Below are 23,308 nucleotides of genomic sequence, written 5' to 3' on the forward strand. Positions count from 1 at the left end.
TATTATTATTATTGTCAAGATGAGTCAACCCTGTGATGAGAGAGGCAACAAAGTCAACTGAGACCCTCATTTCCAATAAGAGAAACAAGGTCTTCAACAATGATCAACAGGAGAACGTCCAGAGAAAGCCTGCCAGAATGAAGGACCTCAAGTCCATGACTTGAGATGGAGGCTGAAGGCACTGAGAATGTTTAGCCAAGAATGGGGGAGGGAGAGGAAAAAAGGGGGGGGGGAGGAAAGTGTAATGTCTTCTAGTACTCAAAAGAATCACATGAGAAAAACATGAGTAGGCTTTCCCTATTTGATTCCAAATGGGAAACCCAGGAATCATTCCTGGAAATTCAGAAGATGAAAATTTAGGTGTGATGTCAAGAAAAACTTGCTATCAGAACTATTCCAAAGGGGCTAACTCAGAAAAGTCGGAGGTGAGAAGGGAGCAAACACCACCTTTACAAATAATATCTCATTTTATCTTCACAACAGCCCTGATGCTATCATCACCATTTTAGATTTGAGGACACTGAGGCAGACAGAAACACAGCCAGTAAAATGTTTGAGACTGACACGTGATCCCACTAGGAGAGTGTCCTTTTGGGGAGAGATTTTGTACAAACTATGCATGTTATACCACCTCAATAAATTCAAGATAAGTGACTAAAAGGTTCCCCTCTAATCAAAGTAGAATAGGAAGTGAGACTTGGCAAAAACTCATGATAATCAAGTAAATGAGTTAGGAACCAAACTGAAGATTTTGGACTACAAATCCAGTGTGCTTACCACCACAAACTGCCTAACTTTCATTTCACAAATGTGGAAATCAAGACTCAGAATGGTAAAAGGACCTGCTAGTTACAGTAGAGGGGTTCATTAACTAGTTTTATTACAAAATATTTTGATAATATTTTTATATAATTAGCTTCCTTTGTAATCCTATTTTTAATCTAAGTATTTAAAAGAATAATTCAAAGATATGATACATAGTCTTCCCCAGATTTTCTGCCTTAAAAAAGTTTAAGAACCTCTGAGTTAAAGCTAGTTGGTGAGTAAAAGTACTTCAGTTGGGCATCACATTTAGCTGCCAAAGATTTATTAAGAGTAATAGTGTGAAAAGTATCTGAAAGTTATTTGATGAAGGTTAATAATCCTAGATGAGAGGTCTGTTCTAATTGGCTATAGGATTGTATTATGTCCTCTGGGTCTTTGTATAAAAGCATCAAGTTGGCTGCAATGGGAGGCTATTACAGAAACTGGAGAAAGTGTGGTTTTCCAGCATATTACCATGGAAAAAACAACTTGAGTTTGAAGAGAGGAGACAGAAACCTGGACTTTTGCCAAGTCCCACTCCCTATTCTACTTTGACCAGAGGGGAACCTTCTAGCTTCAAAAGTACTGGAGGATGATGAAAAAATCTTGCATCACTGTCCTAAACAGTATGTCTGAATCAGCTGTCTGCACTGTCAGCATCACTTGGGTCAGAATCATAGTGGACTTATGGTTCTGTAAAGGAACCTAGCAAAGATGTCTTTAGGAACTTACAAATGTGAGGAACAGGATGTCTGGCAAACAAAATCTTTGAATTACTCCTTTGCCACTTCTGTTCTCTAAGCATGATTCCACTTTCTTACCTCAGTTCAACATTTGCTAGCTTTCTGTATTACTGAATGAATCCTGCTAAGTAGGTGCCAAGCTCTGTTGTTTCAATGCTGCTAACCTCCAATGCTCCCCCAAATTCAGTGCCCTGAGTTACCATTTTGCCTCTTGCTATTGCCATTGTTAGTCCCTAATAAAATGAACAGTTCCCCTAATCAAAGTGATGGAACACAGGAATCTTCATGGTCTGAGACAAAGTCTAGTTTAGAAAATGATCTTGTAGACATTCGCAGGAATCACCATAGTAACCCATAAGGCTTGGAGGCTCACCTCTTTGCTTGGACCAAGGGAGCTGCCTATCAAATATTAACAAGGACATTGGCTGGAAGGTTTAATAGAAATCACAACTTCCCAGTAACCAAAGACTTTGTCTCTTACATCTAAGGGGAAAGGCAACTGATCCTGCCTGGTAAAGCTTGGCTTTCCATTAAAAGCAATTCATTATGTTCCAAGACTGAAGGTCGACAGGAAGCTCTACTGAGTCTGGATGATCTAGGAATCAGATCTAGGAAGCAGAAGACCAAGAATATGCAGGCAGGGAGGGCTTTTCTGATAATTTGTATCCTGGGTCCCCATCAGTTTGATTTATTGAGTAATAGTAAGGGAATATCAGAACTGAAAGTCAATATGGTATAGTGAACACATGTTGAATTTGGAGTCAGAAAGATCTGAGTTCAGATCCAGCCTCAGATGTATACTAGCTCTACAACCTTAGAGAAGTCACTGAACCTCAGTCAATCTACCCATTTGTAAAATGGAAATAAAGCACCTGCAAGCATTTACCTCACAGTTATGAGACATAAATGAGATAATGTATGGAAATGGAGAGAAGCAGAGAAAAGTTCTACAACTTTGTATCCAGTGGGACTGTGTCTGATACCAAATAACAGCTACTGGAATCCAGGAAGGAATTCATAATAAAAATAAAGCAACATATAGTGCATTTGAGTGACTGGTGAAAGGAGAGAAAATGGCCATGGTAATGAAATTAAAGCATTTGTCAACTCAAAATAGATTATTCTTTGATTTATTTTAGATAATCTTGAGAGTATGTTCTGAAATCCTAGGACAAAAATACTTATAAGTAGACCTTGTTCTCTATAATATGGTTCAAACTCTTCATTTCAAAAGGATACTACTTGCAAGTGAGGGGAAGGGACAGGAATAAGCATTTATTAAATGCCTACTGTGAGTCAAGTACAGGATATATTTACATATAATATCTCATTTGAGCTTAAACAACCACCCTGGAAGCTTGAGTCCCCTTTTTACAAATGAGGAAACTGAAGCAGAGAGGAATTACCCAATGACAAAGGTAGTGCCTGAGGCTGGTTTTGAATTCAGGTCTTCTTGAAGCAGACCTTGAATTCTATCCTCTATGCTACCTGGCTGCCTCAAGTGTACAAGGGATTGATCAATGGATTCTTTATCAAATGAAGGAGTACATTAATCAACCAGATGAAATTGTGTAGTATGGGCCATTGTTAGTACCTAATAAAATGAAGAGTTCCCCTAATCAAAGTGATGGGACACAGGAATCTCCTAGTCATTAGGCATAGGGATGAAGAATCAACCACTACTTGATAGACTATAAAGGAAACTCAGAGTTCTTAAGGATTTGCTCTTTATCTTTTCTATTTTATCTACTTCCAAAGTTCAACAGGAGGGGTAGGATTTCTCTCCTTCTCATCCCTGCCCCCATCCCCTATTCTAATCCTTCCTTCCCACCCCAAGGTGACTTAGCAGAAGCACAGAACAAGTGGGAAACAAATACTTGCATATAGTCTGAGAGAGGTTTTTAGGGGAACTATTTCTATATTCCCTTTTTGAAAAGGTTCTGACCAATATTGAATGCCCTAGGCAAGATAATCTCAGAATAAAACTTTCTAACAGAGAAGAGAGATTCCTCGACTACTTCAGCTTTGAGAGAAGTCTTGTGTTTGAACACTGGACCTTGTACAAAAATAATATTTCCTGATGAATCATGTTTCTTGAAGAAGGGAGAAGACAGTCCATATGATTCTGGAGTTCCTCAGATATGACATAACTAGGGGATCTGTCTATTCATTCAGCAGTCTCTAAATTATGTTTACCTTCTGAAAGGAGTCTAAACTACAAGACAACACGATCCCCTTGGACCATCTGAGGGTCCCCTAATAGCAACCTCAAGTTTATTTTCTCTGTGTAAGGTGGGTTTTTGCTTCTTTTGGACAGCTAGGTGAAACAGTAGAGTACTAGACCTGGAATCAGGAAGATTACTCTTTCTGAGTTCAAATCTTACTTCTAGCTGCATGACCCTAGGCAAGTCACTTAACCCTGTTTAACAAACAAGATTGTACACAACTGAAAAAATGACTAAACAACAACAAAAGATAAATGACAAAAGGATATGAACAAGCAATTCTCAAAAAGAATTGTAGGGGAAGCAACTTGGCCCCAGTAGACAGACAGAACACTGACTCTGAAATCAGGAGGACCTGAGTTAAAATTCAGCCTCAGATCCTTATTAGCTGTGTGACCCTGAGCAAGTCACTCCCAACTGCCTCCCCCCCCCAAAATTACAAGCTATTAACAACCATATGATGGGGGCAGCTAAATAGTGCAGTGGAAAGAGTAGATGGAGTCAGAAAGACTTGAGTTCAAATATAACCTTGGACACTTTGTACTTACTAGCTGTGTGATCTTGGGCAAGTTACTTAACTCCACTGCCTCACAAAAAAAAAAATCTCCAACCATATGAAAGGAATCTCCAAATATTTAATAAGAAAAAAACACAATTCAAAAGAGAGGTTTTACCATGCAAATTGGCAAAGATGACAAAAGTTGGGAGAAGACAATATTGGAGGGGCTATGGGAAGACAGGAATAGGAATTCACTTCTGGTGGAGCTGTGAGTTGATCTGACCTTTCTAAGAAAGCAATTTGGAATTATATGAATAAAATTACTAAATTCCCCATGCTCTTTAACCCAGGTTTCACTGCTTGCTATATACTCCAAAGAGGTAGATGGCAAAAAGAAAGGTCCCATATACACCAAAATGTTTATAGCAGAGGCAGCTGAGATGACCCAGAGGTTAAAGCAAATGGCACTGGAATCAGGAGGATCTGAGTTCAAATTTGACCTCAGACTCTTACTAGCTGTGTGACTCTGGGCAAGTCAATTAACTCTGATTGCTTCTAAATATATAATATAATAACAGTTCTTCTTTGTGTAAACAAAGCAGAGAAACATCTGTTAGCAAATGAAAAAACAAATTGTGATAGCTAATTGTACTGTGATCATGCCAAATGAAACCATAAATATAAGAAGAAGCCTGGAAAGATATATGAACTGATATCAAGTGAAGTAATCATAACCAGGAAAATAATATGCACCATAATCATAACAATGTAAATGAAAAGGGGGAAAAACATAGAAACAATGCTATGAAATTATAATGACCAAGCTTTCAAAAGGTGGGGCTTTATGACTATGAAATATTGTCAGATTCTAAAATATGTCATCTAATTTCCTTCAACAGTTTCCCCCTCTTTTTCTTAAGAATGGTTCTCTGGGACAGAGTAGGGAAGAGGAAAAATTGGGAAATGTAGATTATGGAAATGTAATGGGGGCATATATGCACAATATATGCCTGTGAATAATATTGCACAAGCAGTAAGGATTGAGTCCTTATTGATCAGCACCCCCCCACACACACACACATACCTGCTTACACCTGCAGACAGGTTGACAAAAGCAGGGTTCTCCCATTATGTAAAACCAAAAGAGGTCAATAAAAAAGTATTTCTTAAAAAAAAAAGCTAGTCCTGGTTCCTGAGTCCAGACTCAGCAATAAGAATCCAGATATTTCTCTCTTTTTCAAGTTTATTTTATTAAAATATACAGTGACTGAATATCAAGTTATTGTGAGCAGGAACAATTTCCTCTGGCTTCGAGTGAGGAAGACACCAGAGACAAGGTTTCTGCCAATCAGACATGCGGCCATGCCTATACTACACACAAACACACACACACACACACACAAAATAAGGAGCATCTTGTGCAAATTTGTGGTCCCCGAGGCTAGTCACTCAGCGTGGGAGCCCCTAGGGAGAGGGAACAGGACTGAAGAATTCCCAGCAGGCTGTTGGCTCCTAGAACACAAACTGGCCCTAGAGCTTAGAGATGCAGGGAGAGGGGGTGGGGGGGGAGAATGGGGATTGATGAAGGGGAAAGGTCCCTGAGCCTGAGAATGGCTGAGAGAACTCCTATGGGGTGAGCCTAGCAGGCTCAGAATGTGGATTGGACACCAAGGGGGAAGGAGAGAGTGAGAACCTAGAGAAATGACAGGAAGACCTGGGTTTGTGTTGGTGAGAAAGATTACAAGAGGTTGAACTGAGCTCAGTTACTGAAGTCCCCTTTGGGATACTCTTTCCCCTGAGTGTACATCAGGTATGAGGCCTAGAAGGGCTGTGCTTTGAATCAAAACTACTTTTCTAACCACCAGGACCACCATGGCCCTGCATTTGGTGTGATGGGCACAGAGCCAGGCTGAGTCCAGAGGACAAGTGACAGCAATGAGAATACCCCGCAGGTAGGACATGGGGCTCTGGACTGCTGGGGCTGGGATCTAAGGGGAGATGGGAAGCCGTGGAGTCATGGAATGTATGTAGTTGGAATGTTCTTTGGGGATGGCAGCTGTGTCCCACACTATAAAAATTTTGATTCCTCATTACTTCCTTAGTCCCTAAAAGCCATATGCAAGCTCTGAGACCTTATGGGGTCCACCAGGATACTCTTCCTAGGGAGAATGATAAAGGTTCCTTCCACTTTCCATTGGGTACTTGATCAGAAATCACATTGGGTGATTTTTCTTGAGATCATGCAACAGTAGAGTGTATCTACCACAGCAATACAAATTATTTTAACAACCTGGTGGTATTAATCACCCTTTAAATTTACAGAACCAGGTGAAGAATTCAAACACGTCAAATAGAGCCTGTTATTCTACATTAGATGTTTAGGGTAAAGGAAGGAGGTAGGGAATGGTTTGAGTTCCTTCTCTTGAAGGTTTCTAGCAACATGGTCTCCCGGATTAACAATGCCCTTGGGCTTTACGATTCTCTTTTTTGTAAATGCTGGCTTGAGGACTTCTTTAAGATCACAATGCAATCCCCAGGGCTGTAGATGGCCAGACTGACTTAAGACCTGGTCAATACAAAAGTGGAACTTCCCCAATTGCCACTCATTCAGGAACAAGGATTTGTGCTTTTGACTATCACTAGGAAGGGGAAGGAATTAAGTTCCCATTTTTTTTGAGATACAGGATTCATTCCAAGAATTCTCCACTTCTCCTCAGCTGTTGAGGAAGGGGGCGGGGGAAGGACACCAGGACAAAAACTTTAAACAAAAAACATCAGGGAGAGAATGGAATAGGCTTTTCTTAGAAAAAAGAGAGTATCTAATGATCAGCCTTCTTGGTTGCTGGCAAAATTCCCACTTGTGGAGCTGCAATTAATATCTGTGCTTTTTGAAGAGGTGTGGAACAGATAGTTATCTTCATTGCTGTGGGTAGATGTGAGGGGATCGAGGGTCTCATAGCTGTCTCTCTTTGGGGACTAACAAGTTGGCTAGCCTAGATGAACTCTGTGAACCTTTCAGCTCTCAATCCTATAGGTGTATGTCTCTCTACTTCCAGAAGTATCAACCAGTATGAATCAGCTGAACCCAGTCTCCACTTCCACGAGTGCCGAGCTGCAATAGTTACCCTCACTCTTCAAGGAGAAGATTCAGACAGTCTGTTCATTCAAGTCTGAGCTCCCTAACCTAATCATTCTTAATAGACTCTGGTCTTGGAGCTAATATGGAGGATTCCCCTTCTTTATCCTGGGGCAGGCATGGAAAATGGTTATCAATGAGATTCTATATCAAGTAGACCTCAAACCCTGAGTATGGAAGGATATTTCTTTCCTGGAGTGGCAGAGTACATAGGATTCTCCTCCTTGCAGTCCTGGATGGATCCCTCATCCTTTTGCCCATGGTCTTTGGCTTGCAAGCATCTTCTGCCTGTCCTGAGCAACTATGAAATTGCTGCTTTCTCATGTGATTTTATCTGTTCTGGGTGACTTACCAGAAGGTAGGAATAAAGCAGCCATTGAGTTTTAATCAAGACATGCCCTCCCTTCCAACTTTCTGAAGAATCAGCCAAAGTAAAACCTCCCAGAGAAGCAGATTCCTGCTCCTTTCTTCATGACCTCTCTCCTGACTGCTATGAAAAATTCCCAAATGGAGGACAAGCTGAGTCATCTCTCTGAGCAGGCAATAATATACCTCTACAGTAAGGGCTGAACTAGAATGGAAATATGGCAGAATAATCACAGTTGAGGAGGAAGTCTGTCATCATGGGAAAAGAATAGTGGATTGGGAGTGAGAAGACTGGAATTTGAATCCTGGCTCTGCTACTAACTGTTTGACTTTTGTCAAGTCACTTCCTTCTTTGGGACTTAGCTTCCTCACCTATAAAAGGAGGAGGGTTGAATTAAGTGACCCTAAAAGACTTCTAACAGTTCTGTGATACTATCCTAATTAGGAAGAAGAGGAGAGAGTTTTAAGAATAGTTTTGACTCATTAATGTACATTTGCCAATTTTGTCTCAAGATCTGCAAGACTGGAAATGGGGTGTGTGAATTTAATCCTATGGCCTCTAAGGGATGCAGAGGAACTATTGGCCTTAGGAAAAGAGGTGAATATCTACTTTAGTGACTGTGCTGTGCTCTGTGGGAATTCAAGCCCTTTTTCTGGTAAAACCCAGTTGTCCAATGGAATTGGATAACACCTCCCTAATCAGGCAGAAGGTACTACAGATTCCTTTTTGAAATGTGCAGATTTTACCCAGTCCCTGAGACATAGGTCCCCCTGGAGGAATAGGTGACACTCAATTATCCATAAGATACCATTCTCCTAGTCTTCCTAGTAGGAGAAAATTTGGTACATGTTGATATTCAGTTCTCTTCTCTTTCTCTCTCTCTCTCTCTCTCTCTCTCTCTCTCTCTCTCTCTCTCTCTCTCTCTCTCTCTCTCCCCCCTTCCCTCCCTCCCTCCCTCCCTCCCTCTTCAAGCCTAGGGGAATCTAGTGTATGTGTGTAGCAAACTTTTAACTTTTGTTGGTTTTTTCTTCTTTTTTGTAAATTATTTTAAAAAAGTTTCATGTGATGGTGGTGCCTGTCAATGTGAAGGTGGCCTTCTGAGACAGAAGTTGGGGAGGGTAGAAACTGAATGCCTCTCCCTTCTAAATCACGTTTTCAAATAACTGCATGGAACTCATGATGTTTTCATCCTATTTGGAGTAAGAGAAAAAAAGAATATTATTAGGAACTGTCCAGCATGAGGTGGGGCAGGGGCAATAGCAATGAACCAGGAAGGAATGCCAGGCTTGCAGAACTCTCTAAAGAATCACAGGAAATTACTCCAAATGTCATATACCCAAACTACATGAGAGCCAGGAATGGATCCAGACCTAAATAATGTGTATAACTATATTCTCTTAGCTATTGTCACTTAGCCTTAGTTCTTGTTTAGACTACTATTGAAGTCCTAGGAGAATCACGACAACCCTAGGCCTTCTCCTTGCCTAAGAAATAGTTGTTAATGTCTCTCAGGAGGAAAAAGAACAGGATAGTCTTTCTGAGGATCCAAGCCTTAGCAAAATGCCCTGAAACCTTCCCAAAGGAAAGATAGGGGTAGGGAAAGAAGAAAAGAGAAATCCCAAAATATTCCTATTTCCTTGGATTCTCAGAAGGGGGGAATTTCTAAGTGGGTAAGACCTAGTCTCTTTCTGTGCTTCCAGATTGAAGACAGAAGGAAACTTACCTTTTGACAAGTCTCTAGGAATTCTTCAATGGTTACTACTCCATCCTGATTCCTGTCCATTTTCTGAAACACAAGCATATCCATCTTTAGAAATAAATCAAATTCAGAGGCCATCTCCTACCCCTTCTTCCTTTTCTCCCTCTTCTTTCCCTCCCTCCCTTCTTCTTTCTCTCTCTCTCTCTCTCTTTCTCTCTCTCTCCCTCTCTCTCTCTCTCTCTCTCTTTCTCTCTCCTCTCTCCTCTCTCCATTCAACAAATGCCTACAATATGAAGCATTGTGATAGGTACTCATTTAAACCTGTCTAAAAAACATCCTCACGCCGGTATCTTTCTGATTTGACATTTTTCAAGAAGGTATTGAATACCATGCCACTAATTTTAAAAGAGACTGTCCTGTTGGCAACCTCTGGAAACCCTGGCTTTTCTGGGTCACTCTCCCCATCACTTCTATCCCATCCCAGTACTAAATGTCCTGTGATGCTTCCCCCTCTCCACTTTTCTTTCTTCTGGTTTCTCTTCCCACCTACCTCCTGTTCCCATCAACAACTTTCAAATCTGCCTCTTTGGCTTCTCTCTGGATCAATTCTAGGTAATAAGAATGATACCTCATATTTTGTATTTACAAAGTGTTCTCCTATTCTTTATTTGATTCTACCTTAAACTGTGACTGACCTCCATTTCTAACCTGGATGGTTCAACTTATTTTTCATCACTGTCTTGCTCTCATCTCAAGAAGAAGTTAGTTTTCAAATTACTCCCTACATTTAAAAATTTGTAAATTTGTTTAGAGCTGTAATAGATGATAGAAATCATCTAATACAAGTCTCTGAGTTCAATAATGAGGACCAAGAGAATTGAAGTGACTTGTCTAAGGTTATGCAGGCAGAGTCAGGGCTGGATCTTAGAGCTCCTGACTCCTACTTCTTTTCATAGAGTTGCTTCTAAAGTTTGGGGACCATCTTTGGGAAAGAAAGGTAAAAGGGAATGGAGATGGAAGGGAACTATCAGTCTCCACATTGGTAGGTAGCAGCTCTCCACATTTCATGGGAGGTGGCCTCAGGTCATACCTTGTCAGTACTTTGCCTTCTCAGGAATCCTCTCTAAGAAATCATACACTTGGTCCCTTAATTGTTTTCTGATTTTTGGCTGCATCACATTTCTCAGGAGCTGGGATGTTACCTGGAAGAATCTTTCCACGTGCTCCAGTGGGGCTTCTTCCCTCAGGATGGGATAGGTATGACGGCCCATCATGTCATAAATGGATTTCATGATGGCCAGCATCTCCTAGGATTGGAAACAGGGTAGTGGTGAGATCTAGGTTCTAGGGACTCTCATAATTGGGGAGAAGGAAACAGGAAGTCTGGAGAACTAAAAAGGGACCTTCATTTGGGGATTGTTCCAGTCCCTTTGGCAGGATTCCACACTTTCATACTTCCAGAATTTCACATTTTCTTTCTGAAACAGAAGAGAAAATGGCGGGCACAATGGCAAGGATCCTGTTGACTTTCAAGAAATTTATAACCCTTTTACAGGGAAGTTGCATAGGTCTATTATCAGTCCTGCCATTTGCTCTTCTATTATGTCCCCCCATACCCAGGAGTATACTTGGCTTTCTTATCATCCTGGTAGTATTTTTCTCAGTCCTCTTTTTGATGTTCTTTCTGTCTTCATAATCCATTGATACTAGAGCTATTCCACATGAGCTGGTTCCTCAGAGCAGTGTCCCTTATGGAACTACCAGGTAATTGCAAGCACCAGGCTAGGCAGCAGCAACCTTGTGAACTCCAAGTAGTGATGAGAAACTAAGTAGTTACCACAGAAGAGGCAGAACTCTGACAGGCATTTTGCATTTATGGAAATGCAGAAAAACTGAGGGAAAAAAGGATTTGGAGTCAGAGGACCTGGCTTTAAATCCTGACCCTGCCACTTATTATTTGTGGAATATTAAATCACTAAACCTCTCTGGGCCTCAATTTATTCATAAGGGATTGGAGATTTCCTCTGTAAGGCTTCCTCTGGCCCTACAATCAAAAAATACCTAAAACCAGTGGCCTCTGGGAATGTTAAATTCAATTCAGGTCAAGAATCCTAAACAAAATACTCAATATATGAGTGAATCCTTAAAGTTAAGTGCCTGAGAGAACAAGGCTTTTGTAATTAGTACTTTATAGGCAGTCCCTCATTTGAGTCTCCCAAATGCCTTGTGAAATGTGTAATGCCTGTGTTTTTAGCCCCATTTTGAATTTAAGGAAATAGGGTTTAGAGAGATTAAGTCCATGGACTCAAAGCTAACACATCCAAGCCAAGTCGCAAACTTAGGACTTTTTCTACTACAACACCACTTCAGTAATTCAAGGACCCATGATTGATGTGGACATTCCACCAAAATTGATTATTAGTCTTCTATGACTTCTTGGATGGTTTGGGGATCATAGAACTGTAAGGGACCCTAAAAGTTATCTAATATCCCCTCATTGAGAAGGAAACAGGTTGAAAGAGGCTAAGTGACTTGTCCTGGGTCATAGAACCACTAAATGTTAGAGGCAGGACCTGAACTCTGAACATTTTGACTCTGAATCCTACACTCTATCCATTTTGCTTATTTTCAAGGGGTGCTAAGGCTGAAAAAGTCATCATCTTGCAGCCAATTTAGAGTTGAGCTGCCTTTGATTTTGACATAGGCTGCTCCTTGGCTGACAAGTGTCACTGAGATCATATGCAAAGCTCTTCAGTCTGGGAAGACCCACAAGGTCTTTTCCTCCTCTGGCCTTTAAGAACACTAAATCATCTCCATAATGTGGCAGCAGAGTAGGATTTTATCCAACTTTAGCAGAGTAAGGAATTAAAAACTAAAACCAAATAATTCACAACTCCTATTGTCTTACCCCACAAAAGAACCCAAAGTAAACAGTGCTTCAAAATCTATCAAACTGAGATTCTAAATCTGAGAATCTCCTCCATTTATATTACTTTGCACATTTAAAACAAACCACCATCCTCCCCTTAATTCTAGGCCAATCACAGACCTTATACCTTGCCTTCATTCTATTGATCAATGCAAACATTTTTTATCTGTTTCCCACTTCAAATTCTTTCCCACTTGTAAGCCAGTACCTCTTTTGTGATGTATCCATCCTTGTTGATATCATAGAGATTAAAGGCCCATTTCAATTTCTCATGGACTGTTCCTCGAAGCAAAATTGAGAGACCCACAACAAAATCCTGTTCAAAAAATGGAGAAAAAGAGCACTGGATTGAAGACAGTTGGATTTTGTTAATAGTAAATTACTGGCAATAATATGGAACTAGGGAGTGGAAGTGTGATTTCGCTGGTATTTAGAGCTCTCAGATAAAGAATTTCTTTCTATCAATGTAGATTAGCACTTTCTCTGAATCTTCTTATCTTATAGTTGCCTAGAATCCTGACCAATTAGGTAACTTGCCTAGAGTTACAGTCAGTATATGCTCAGGATAAGACTTGAATCACATTTTTTCATGCTATCTATGGTAGTAAATAAATTAAGTAAACAAAAATATTAAACCCACTAATTTAGACCAATTTGGGGTGACTCCCTAGTGTGAGGAGGTCAAATTACAGACTATTTGGGGGAAGTAAAATTTTTTTATTATTTTCAGGTTCAAATAATATCTAGAACTAAGCTAACAATGATTTGCTGAGTAAAAGTCTTAGAGGACCTGCTTTAATGAATAAAGCTAATTTGTTGAACAAGCATTTTATGACCTGAATACTAAAAAAAAAAATCATACCATTAAAAAATTAGAAGAGAAACAGACCGTATACTTTTCAAAGCTTCAGGGGGTAAGGAGGGTAGAGGAAATGAATTCTAGGTCAAAGGGATAGAGGAAATTCTACATCAAAAAGGGATAGAATGGGGGTGGCTAGGTGGCTCAGTGGATAGAGCACCAGCCCTGGAGTCAGGAGTACCTGAATTCAAATCTGACCTCAGACATTTAATAATTACCTAATTGTGTGGCCTTGAGTAAGCCACTGAACCCCATTGCCTTGCAAAAAAAAAAACTAAAAAAAAGGATAGAAAAAAAATAAAAGATAATTTTGATTACATGAAATTGAAAAATTTCTACACAAACAAAATCAATGCAACTAGGTTAAAAAGAGAAGTATTCAACCAGGAAAAAAATTTGTAGGAAATATGTCTAAATAAGTATCTGATATTGAAGATATAAAGATAACTATGTATGAGACCAAGAGTAAGTAGTTAAAGGATCTGAAAAATGTTCTCAAAAGAAAAATTGGAAACAATAATAAAATATGAAAGAATGCTCTAAATTATATTAAGAAAAGCACAAATCAAACAAATGGCAAAACTAGTAAATCTTAGAAAGAACATATGGAAAGATCAGCATAGTAATGCATTGTTGGTGAAGCTATAAATTAGCTCATTCAATCTGAAAAGTAATCTTGAAATATGCAAAGAAAGTGTCTAAAATGCCCCTTGTCTTTGGGCCAGAGACTGCCCTGATAGGTATATATTCCAAGAAGGTTAATGACCAAAAAAAGACTCCCTATTAGCCAAAATAACAGCAATAGTCTTTTGTGATAGCAAAGAACTGGAAACAAAGTCAACATACAACAATTGGGAAAGCAGCTAAACAAATTATGTTATAAAAATATAATAGAAAGTTACTTCACTGTAAGAAATCATGACTATGTTAGATACCAAGAAGCATGGAAAGACTTTCATGAAGTGGTGCAAAGTGAAGTAAGAAGAGTCAAGGAATCAATATACATAAAACTATAATAATGTCAAAAGAAAGAACATCATCACACCAAAACAAATGAAAGGCAATGCCATGAAATCATAATGATCAAACCACCCAAAAAGAAGAAATGTTACAATACACTTCCCTCTGATTTTTTGCAGAGTTGGGGAACTCTGGATGTGAATCATAGTATATAATCAAACTTTTTCAATGTATTGGCTAGTTTTGCTAAACTTTTTTTGTTTCTTCCCTTTAAAAAATTTATTTGTGCAGGAAATGGTTTTATGGATGGAGATGAAGGGAAGAATATGCAGTGGGAAATTTAAGAGATGTAAAAACAAAATATATCATTTTTTTCAAAAGCTTAGCTAGTATTTGTAAATAATTCTAATGGCACCATGACCCATCTTATCTTCCATGATGATGCTTAAAAACAGGTGTGTGTCTTTTCCTTTCTCTTTCAGTAGTTTAAACATTCTCCCGTCATTTTGTTAAAACTATTAATTTGTTTACCAAATCCTTTGGAGGTTTATTTGACTCAGTAGCTATTTCTTCTCTGTGTTCAGTCTCTTTAACTTTTCTAACTGCAAGAGACATATAGGGGTTTGCCAGCTCCTGCATGCCACCTATAAATCAACAACTTTCAAAGATCAGAAGGGACTTAAGTTTCTGGCTCATGACTCTCTTTTGTAAAGCTAATCACTCAACTGGACAGTTCCTAATCTGCCCTAGTTGGCAAATCAGTGGATTTTATTTCTTTAAAAACTCTTGGAAAAAATTAAAATGAATAGGTTAAAATCAGTATTTCTGATGTTAAGACTAAGCTGTATACAAATCTTAACACTCTTGGGTCTGTGGATGGGGAATACCTTAAAGAAAAACAATCATAGAGCCTAACACATAAGGTATTATATAAATATTAGCTGTTAATATTATTATTATTAATCACTTAATAAATTCTTGTTCATTAGTCAATTATAAATGACTTATCTAAAAGAGCTACTACTATTTTACATTGTTCTTGCTGCTCTGGTGTGCTCACTCATATGTACCAATGGAGATGTAAGCAATAAGAATAATTGCCAGATCTGGTCTAGCATCACTTATCTGAATTATAATAGCTGAGTTGCTTTCAATTTCCTCTCCCTAGATAAGGCTTCTTGGGAAATTAGGCCTTCCCACCATGAATTAAATTCAACATTTATTAAGCATTCACTGTGTATAATGCACCACACCAAGCAAATGATATATAACTCAAAGATAATTACAGTGGAAGATAAAGCATGATAAAGGTATTTGAGCTTCTGGGAATTCAGGGTAGTATCTGTCTGCTCCAAGCCATCTCAGATCCCAGGTCTCAGTATGACTAAAGTCTAGATTTTTCTTCCAGGGAATATGCCATTGTCAGGTTGGTGCTTAATGTTACATATAGGGTTATCTTCTAGGCATACCTCATGCTTTGTCATCTTGGAATGAGGCTCTGGCAAGGGTGTAGAGTATGAGTTTGGTCCTGCCATGCAGGGACCCAATCACCTACTTATCTCTCAGTCATATCTCAGAATTTGAAGAGATGCTGTCCTTTTGTGAATCAGAAGCAGTGAGGATCTAGACCAACTCTATACTTAGTTGCCATAACTGTAGAAGGTACGATGACTTCTATCTATTAGTTACTCCTCATCTATTGCACAAATTACCAACTCCTACTCTCCTTATCACCATACTTCAGAATCAATATCTTCTGAAATGAAAAAACCCTCCCTATGATTTTCTACCCACCCATTCTGTTGCACTCCCTGGGATATTCAATCTTCTATTAAACAAGTTTCCTTGTAATCTTCACAACATTCTTATATTTCATGCTAAAAGAACTGACTTTCCCCCAAAGACACTGCAGCTCTGGCTTCCCCTTTATTAATGGATTATTTTTCCCCTGCTTTCTCCTAGAAGCTGTATATCGTTGTTTATTCTTCATTTTTTAAGTATTATCATAGGTGATGTCTTAACTTGAGCATGAATGGATTTAAATGAGGCAGACTTACACAAAATCATCAGCCTCCATCTCTCTTCTAGAATCACTCAAGATCAATGGCAAGACAAAAGTCAAAACTACTGATGATGGACCAGGATACAGTGGGTGACTTTTGTGTTTCCATTGCCTAAGCTCTAAGCAGTATGATCACTCCTTCTCTTTTTTTAGCCTCACTCCATACAGATTTTTCATCTAGTTCAGTTCAGTCATTTATTTCAGGTCATTCTTTTTTCCAGAAGTTCAGAACTTAGCTCACATTCTTCCTCTCTACTCCAACCTTTGCCCTTATACTTGAAGACTTCAACATTACATTTTGAGAGAGAGAGAGAGAGAGAGAGAGAGAGAGAGAGAGAGAGAGAGAGAGAGATCACTTTAATACCCTAGTCTCCAAGTTACTCAACCACTTATCTGCCAGGACCATCATGTTCACTTCATCTTATTCATACAGGAATCTTTCTATTGCTCCATGATCCAGAATTCTGAAATTCCTCTATACAGCCACATTCTCTGATCATACCATCTCTCTTTCTCCTTTACCCCTCCTAAAGCCTATTCCTTGTGCCCATCCTGATTCCTAGTCCCTCTGTTTAACTATATTCTTCTATTCCATCACCTCTTCTTTGGCCTTACTTCCCCTGTCTTTAGTCTGGATTCTAATACTATCACTGAATCCCTTGCCACCTTGTTCTATTGCCAATGCTTTTAGCCAAACTCCAATCCTAGATCACCCTTATTGTCAGCTATTGTCATATGCTTCTAAAAGTCTTCTTTTCATTGAAGGGAGTGGGGGAAATCATGCAATTAGGCAATTGAGTTCACGATAAATTGAATTCATCCAATCTCAACTGCATCCTCTCTGCAGCACTGAAGGGATGCAAATACTTGTCTCCAGCTATTTCTAACTCATTTACTCAGAACTCCTTCCCATTGGCAAAGTCTTATAATTTTTATAGCCTGACTTTTTAAAAGTACCATACTCCAATACAAAAGAAATTGCAGATTAAATGGCATAAATGAAATTAAACAGGCTGCTTCAGGAAGTTGGAATATAAGTGTGTGTGTGTGTGTGTGTGTGTGTGTGTGTGTGTGTAAGGAGAGAGATAGAGTCAGAGACAGAGGCAGAAACAGATTCAGAGATAGAGAAGTGGGAGGAGAGGGAGAGTCCTGTGGTTACAATGCAATGAAATCTCAATCAGAAAAATCCTTGTAAGTATGCAGATCATCCCTTTCTCTGCAATTTATTTATTTCCATTCTCAGATTGTCTTGAGACAATGAAAGGTTGAGCAATTTACCCAGGATCATAAAACCAATTTGTGTTAGAGGACAGGACTTTAACCAGACCTTCTAACACCAGCTATCTACTTTGCCATATTGTTTCTCTGATGTATCTATCAGCTATATCACATTGACTCTGAAAGGCAGCATACTGTAGTGAATAGGGAACCACGAAGACCCAGGTTGAGTTCCTCATCTGGCCTATACTGGCTGTATGACCCTGGGTAAATCCTTCCCACTGCATATTGCTGACTGGGTGGTGTTCCACATAATATGTTCTCGTTCAGTCATTTTCCAGCTTTGTCTGGCTCTTTGTGACCTGGGGTTTTCCTAGAAGAAGTATTGGAGTGGTTTGCCATTTCCTTCTCCAATTCATTTTACAGATAAGGAAACAGAGGCAAACAGGAGTAAGTAACTTGCTTAAGGTTAACTAGTTAGTGTCTGAGATTGGGTGTGAATTTGGGTCTTCCTGACTCCAGTACCAGCACTACATCCCCTGTACCACCTTGAAGTCCTTTATACAATCAAAGCACTTGAATAAGCCTATACATTTCAGAGAAGGTGTTGACACACATTGGCAGGGGAGATTTCCTCACCTAGACTCAGTCTATACCAATGAAATCAGTGATGTTCCTACTTCTTTTCCATGTGCACACACACACACACATGTACACACACTGATTTGTGTGTGTATTTATGATTTCAAAATTCAGGTCCAGAGAGAGCAAGTAACCTCACTATGAAGTTTCCAAATAAAATCAAGGTCTCCTGATTCTGAGGATAGTATGAAGTCCATTCCTCTACTTCACAAACATTACTCCATGGTAATGTGATTGTGCCTCCAGAATGCCTGGAGCTAGCCAGTAGTATTATGAAAAATGTTTTTAAAGCAGTATTGATATTGTTATTATTAACACCACCACTAATTCAGAGGTTTTTCAAGTCAAACATGCTTGCTTTGCCTCTTTCCCGTTAGCTGCCCTTGAACCTCAGAAAGCCAAGTCTGAGGCAATATTGATCCTGAGACTCTCGGTGAGGTTTTCCTCTTTGTGATGAGGTTTGGGCTTTCAGCTGCAGCTATTTTTAGAGGCCTGGAATCCACCAAACCCAGGACCTCTTTAAAACAGACCTCCATGACCTGCCAGGGGCGGGGGCCTCAAGCAGAACAATTCAGCACTCTCTCCTTGGGGCAGGCTTCTATTTCCTGGCAGGACTCAGAACCTGGGCTTCATTCCATAGGTCCCCAAATAAAATGACTCTTTGAACACAGTGTTTGTGTATTATCTAAATCTAGGGCAATCTTACTTGGACAGTGATATGGAATGAAGGACCTAGATCTACCTATAAATATCAACTGGTACCTAAAATTTCACCATGAACAATTCATTTCTTTGCTTTAAGAGTTGACCTTCTCCACACTTCTTATAAAATGTAAATATGGGAGGGGATATGACAGAAGAAGAGTAACACATTAGAGACAGCTAAATGACACAGTGACTAGAGCTCTGGATCTGGAGTTAGAAAGACTTGAGTTCAAATTCCCTCTCAGACATTTATTAACTGAGAAACCCTGGACCAGTCCTTTAACCTCTCTTTGTCTACGTTTCGTCATCTCTAAAATGAAAATAATAATAGCACCTTGCTTCTAGGGTTTTTGTGAGTCTCAAATGGGATATTTGTAAGGCACTTAGCATAGTCCAAGGGACTCCTGTCCTCCTAGTCCAAGGTACTACTGTCTACTACCCTACTCCATCCTACCTTCCAACATGCTCAAGTTTGCCTATCCTTGACAGACATCACTAAACCCTGCCATGTCCTCAAGTTATCATCTCCCATTCTCTGCCATATTCCTAGAAAAAAAGTCATCTACCCTACTGTGGGAGTAGACAGAGCTAGAAGCAAAACAGTATAGTAGGTTTTTAGCTCATCTCCACTTGGAAGTAACTCTCCTGATGCAAGATGGTACCTTCTCTACAACTTATATCCTCAGGATTGCTCAGGGTACTGCTAGAGGTGAGTGACTTGCCTAGGGTCAGCTAGGTGGTAGATGTCAGGGATCAAAATTAAATCTGGGTCTTTCTAACTTTGAGGGGGGGCTCTCTATTCACTATGCCAATTTAGAAAATGGCTGGTATAAAAAATAAAAGATTTGTTTCCTTCCATTGATGGAACTTTTTTTAAAGAATGCTGAAATTTCTATGCAGTAGCAAAAAGCAAATATCAATCAATTTGGAGAATGACAACAGGATTATGATATTACTGTGCCAGAAGAAATAAAAACTATGAGGAATTCAAAGAAATCTAGGAAGACATGTTTTGTTTAATTGTTTTTCAGTCATGTCTGACTCTCCATGACTCCATTTGGGGTTTTCTTGGCAAAAATGTAGTAGTAGCTGGCATTTCTTTCTTCAGCTCATTTTACAGTTGAGGAAACTGAGGCAAATAGGGTTATTAAGTGACTTGCCCAGGGTCCCACAGCTAGTAAGCATCTGAAGCTGGATTTGAACTTTTCCTGAATGCAGACCCAGCATTCTATACACTGCACCAGTTACTACTCTATGGAAGACTTGTATGAAATGATAAATAAGCAACAGGAAAACATATCATGTCTACAGTAATATAAAAAATAATAAAATGAATCAAAGAACTGTGTTATTATAAAAATCAATGTTATTACAATTAAAAAAAGACTTGAAATCATAGGACTCGAATCAATTTCTACTTCTGTGTGATCCCAGGCAAGACCCCTAACTTGTCAAGGTCTGTTTATTCAAAATGAGATAGATACACACAGGGGTGTTCTACACACTTTAATTTTCATTATTAGCATTTTCTCTATCACTTTCTTAAGTTTATATAATCAACAAAAACAGTAAATTAATCCATGCTATGTGGCATTTACATATTTCTAAGATGCAAATGCTCACACTGAAAATTTAACAATCTGTTCCAGTGAGCAGGTGACAGCTAGTTCTAGCACTTCCTAGTTAGGGCTAGATAATGTCAACTGTCTCTTCCATCACTAAATATATGATCCTTTGATTCCTGAAAAGTGGGAGACTAGGGATATGGAGTTTTTTAAATTCTCTGACATCATTTTTGCTTAACTGTTTTCTACTCACAAGGGTGAATGACATTGCTGTAAAAACAAAAAGCATCCATAAAATTATAAAAAAGAAAAAGAAAGAATTCTTTCTGTGGTATTGCTTCTCAATACCTCCTCTGGGTGAAGGCCAATGAAAACAAGTAAAAGTGAACTGGCAAATTTAAAAAAATTTATCAACAAGATTTAAAAGATAATATTTTTAATGCATTCCATTCATTATTATGTTTCTAGGTCTCAAGGTACATGATTGAGCCCATAATATGTACTGCCTGTAAGTCCTTTCCTAGGAAGTCAGCTTCCTGTTTATCTTCATGACCATCTCCAGGGCTAATGCAAGGCCTTGGGGGTTGTGTGGGTTTGGTGGTGAGGTGACTCCTCAGACAAAGGCCAAAATAAACAGCAGACAGCCAAATTCCTCTTCCAGCCCCCCCCCCATAGGGAGGAAGATTGAGGAGTAGAGATGGTTGGCTAATAGTAGGAGGGATTTTAAGATAGAGGAAAGAAAAATTTTCTTCCAGTAAGAATTCTATTCCTCCTATTTACTGTATGACTTTGGACAAGTAACAACTTCTTTGGACCACAGTTTTCTGTGCTATAATATGAAGAGGTTTTCCTAGACCATCTCTACAATATTGTCTACTTATAAATCTATTCTCCTGTGATCATTGGAGGGTGGCTAGTTATTGTAATAAATAGATGGGTTATGCTCAGACAGGATAGGAACTGTAATGTCAATGGAATATAAGGAATTTCCAATGAAGGGTAGCTGGGTAGTGTCCTTAACACTGCCAGATATGTGACCCAGGTCAAGTCACTTAATCCTGTTTTCCTCAGTTCCCTCCTCTATAAAATGAAAGAAATAGCAAAACACTCCAGTATCATTGACAAGAAAACCCCAAATGGGTTAGACACAACTGAAACAATTGAACAGCAACAAAAAGGAAGAAACTTTGCTTACCAATGACCATCAGCACTTTCTTTGAAAATTAAGTCTTTGAGGGGGCGGCTGGATGGTATAGTGGATGGAGCACCGGCCCTGGAGTCAGGAGTACCTGAATTCAAATCCAGCCTCAGACTTAATAATTACCTAGCTGTGTGGCCTTGGGCAAGCCACTTAACCCCATTGCCTAGCAAAAAAACTTAAAAAAAAAGAAAGAAAATTAAGTCTTTGAGAGTTGCCTTGGGCACTGAGATTAAGTGACTTGCCCAGGAGTCACACAATCTATATGTGTCAAAGACAGAACCTGAACCCAGGCCTTTCTCACTCTGAGGTCAGCTTTCTATACACTAAGTCAAGGGTCAATGAACTACAACCTGGGGTTTGCATCCAGAGCATGCAGTTAAGACAAAACTTTATTTTAAAATATTTTTTTTTAAAATTCATAGCTTGGGACATACAAAAACAAGAGCAGGAAAGGGTATGCTGATGGTTCCCCTGATCAAATTTTGCTGATCCCACACTAATTCACAGAGAAAAAAAGAGACAGAAAGACAGAGATAGAAAGAAACAGAGTCAGACAGAGATACAAAGATAATAGCTATTTATAGATAGATAACTCTATACTTTTAAATAGCTTAGATAGGATGCTATCCAGACGCAGGCAGATGGATAAAATTCATGTTTGTCAACTGACCTATATTGTATGAAATATTTAGACTCTCTGCCTCAGGTTGCTCTGTCTATCCAATCTCAGCTCAGGAAGAAAGGATAAAGGAGGAAGCTTTGGGAAGAAAGGAGGCACAAAGGAGACAGAGGAACAAGAGGATTTCGAATTATTTTTAAGTTTATTGTTTTAAACATAAAAAAACAAAGTTTGGGCATTTGGTATTAAAATTTTTGTAGATGAAGAATTTACTTCAGACCAGTATAGATCTGGGCACTGTTAGATGGGAGATACTGGTCTAGGATGGTCTGACTCATTGTGATCACTATAACAAGCTGCCCATCTCTCTACTAAGATCCACTAAGTCTGATTTATCAGAGGCTTACAAGCTTCTTGACCTTCTAGTTTCTGAAAGATCAATAGCATTTGTTTTACCAAACCTTTAGTTTCTTTGGTGCAGGGAGCTCTGAGGGAAAATTTTCCTTCACAATGGAAAATCAGGATCTTCTCTGTAATTTATCATCTTAACAGAGTTGCATAGGGAGCTAAGAGGTTTCGAGAATTACTCAGGGTCAAACAAGAACTCAAGCCATAAAGAATAAATTCTTTAAATGAAAATTTTAATATAATCAGGTAAAAAATCTATACCTTTTAAGGTGCAAAAAGATATGGAAAGAACTTGGGTCTGATTCTCAGGCCAACTCTAACCAAGCTGCCTTGGATTGGCCAGGGTGGCCATTTACCATTATCCCTTCCACATCACTGGGGTTAGGGGTGCAGTGCCCCCATGATCTAGAAAAATCATGTAAAATTTTTTGGTCCTCCCTTCATAATAGAGAAGTATGAATTATTAGAATATTCATAGAGCATTGCTTCAGTCAAACTGAGACCTAGGAAAGATCTTAGCTTAAAAAGGGCAGGGTCTCCCACTGCGTCTAGTCATTGTAATCTGCATCTGGGCACTGGACCCAGATGACTCCAGAGGGGAAAGTGAAGCTGGTGCCTTTGCTCAGTACCCCTCACTTAAATCCAATTGACTTGCATGTCAAAGCAT

At 39.1% G+C, this 23,308-nt stretch overlaps 1 protein-coding gene across 2 annotated transcripts in view; it reads right to left on the minus strand.

Annotated features, from left to right (window-relative positions):
* Positions 1 to 8,756: 8,756 nt before the first annotated feature.
* The window catches only part of KCNIP3 (potassium voltage-gated channel interacting protein 3), a 155,662-nt gene continuing 141,110 nt past the window's right edge, over positions 8,757 to 23,308 (minus strand). For both annotated transcript variants that reach the window (XM_074209239.1, XM_074209238.1), the window contains exons 7-10: positions 12,611 to 12,718; positions 10,676 to 10,780; positions 9,498 to 9,560; positions 8,757 to 8,964 (exon numbers count right to left, since the gene is read on the minus strand). In XM_074209239.1, the coding sequence (XP_074065340.1) occupies positions 8,917 to 8,964; positions 9,498 to 9,560; positions 10,676 to 10,780; positions 12,611 to 12,718 (324 nt within the window). In that variant the 3' untranslated portion in view covers positions 8,757 to 8,916. The remainder of the gene's footprint in view (positions 8,965 to 9,497; positions 9,561 to 10,675; positions 10,781 to 12,610; positions 12,719 to 23,308) is intronic.

Source organism: Macrotis lagotis, chromosome 1 (genome assembly GCF_037893015.1).
Source record: "Macrotis lagotis isolate mMagLag1 chromosome 1, bilby.v1.9.chrom.fasta, whole genome shotgun sequence".
Lineage (NCBI taxonomy): Eukaryota > Metazoa > Chordata > Mammalia > Peramelemorphia > Peramelidae > Macrotis > Macrotis lagotis.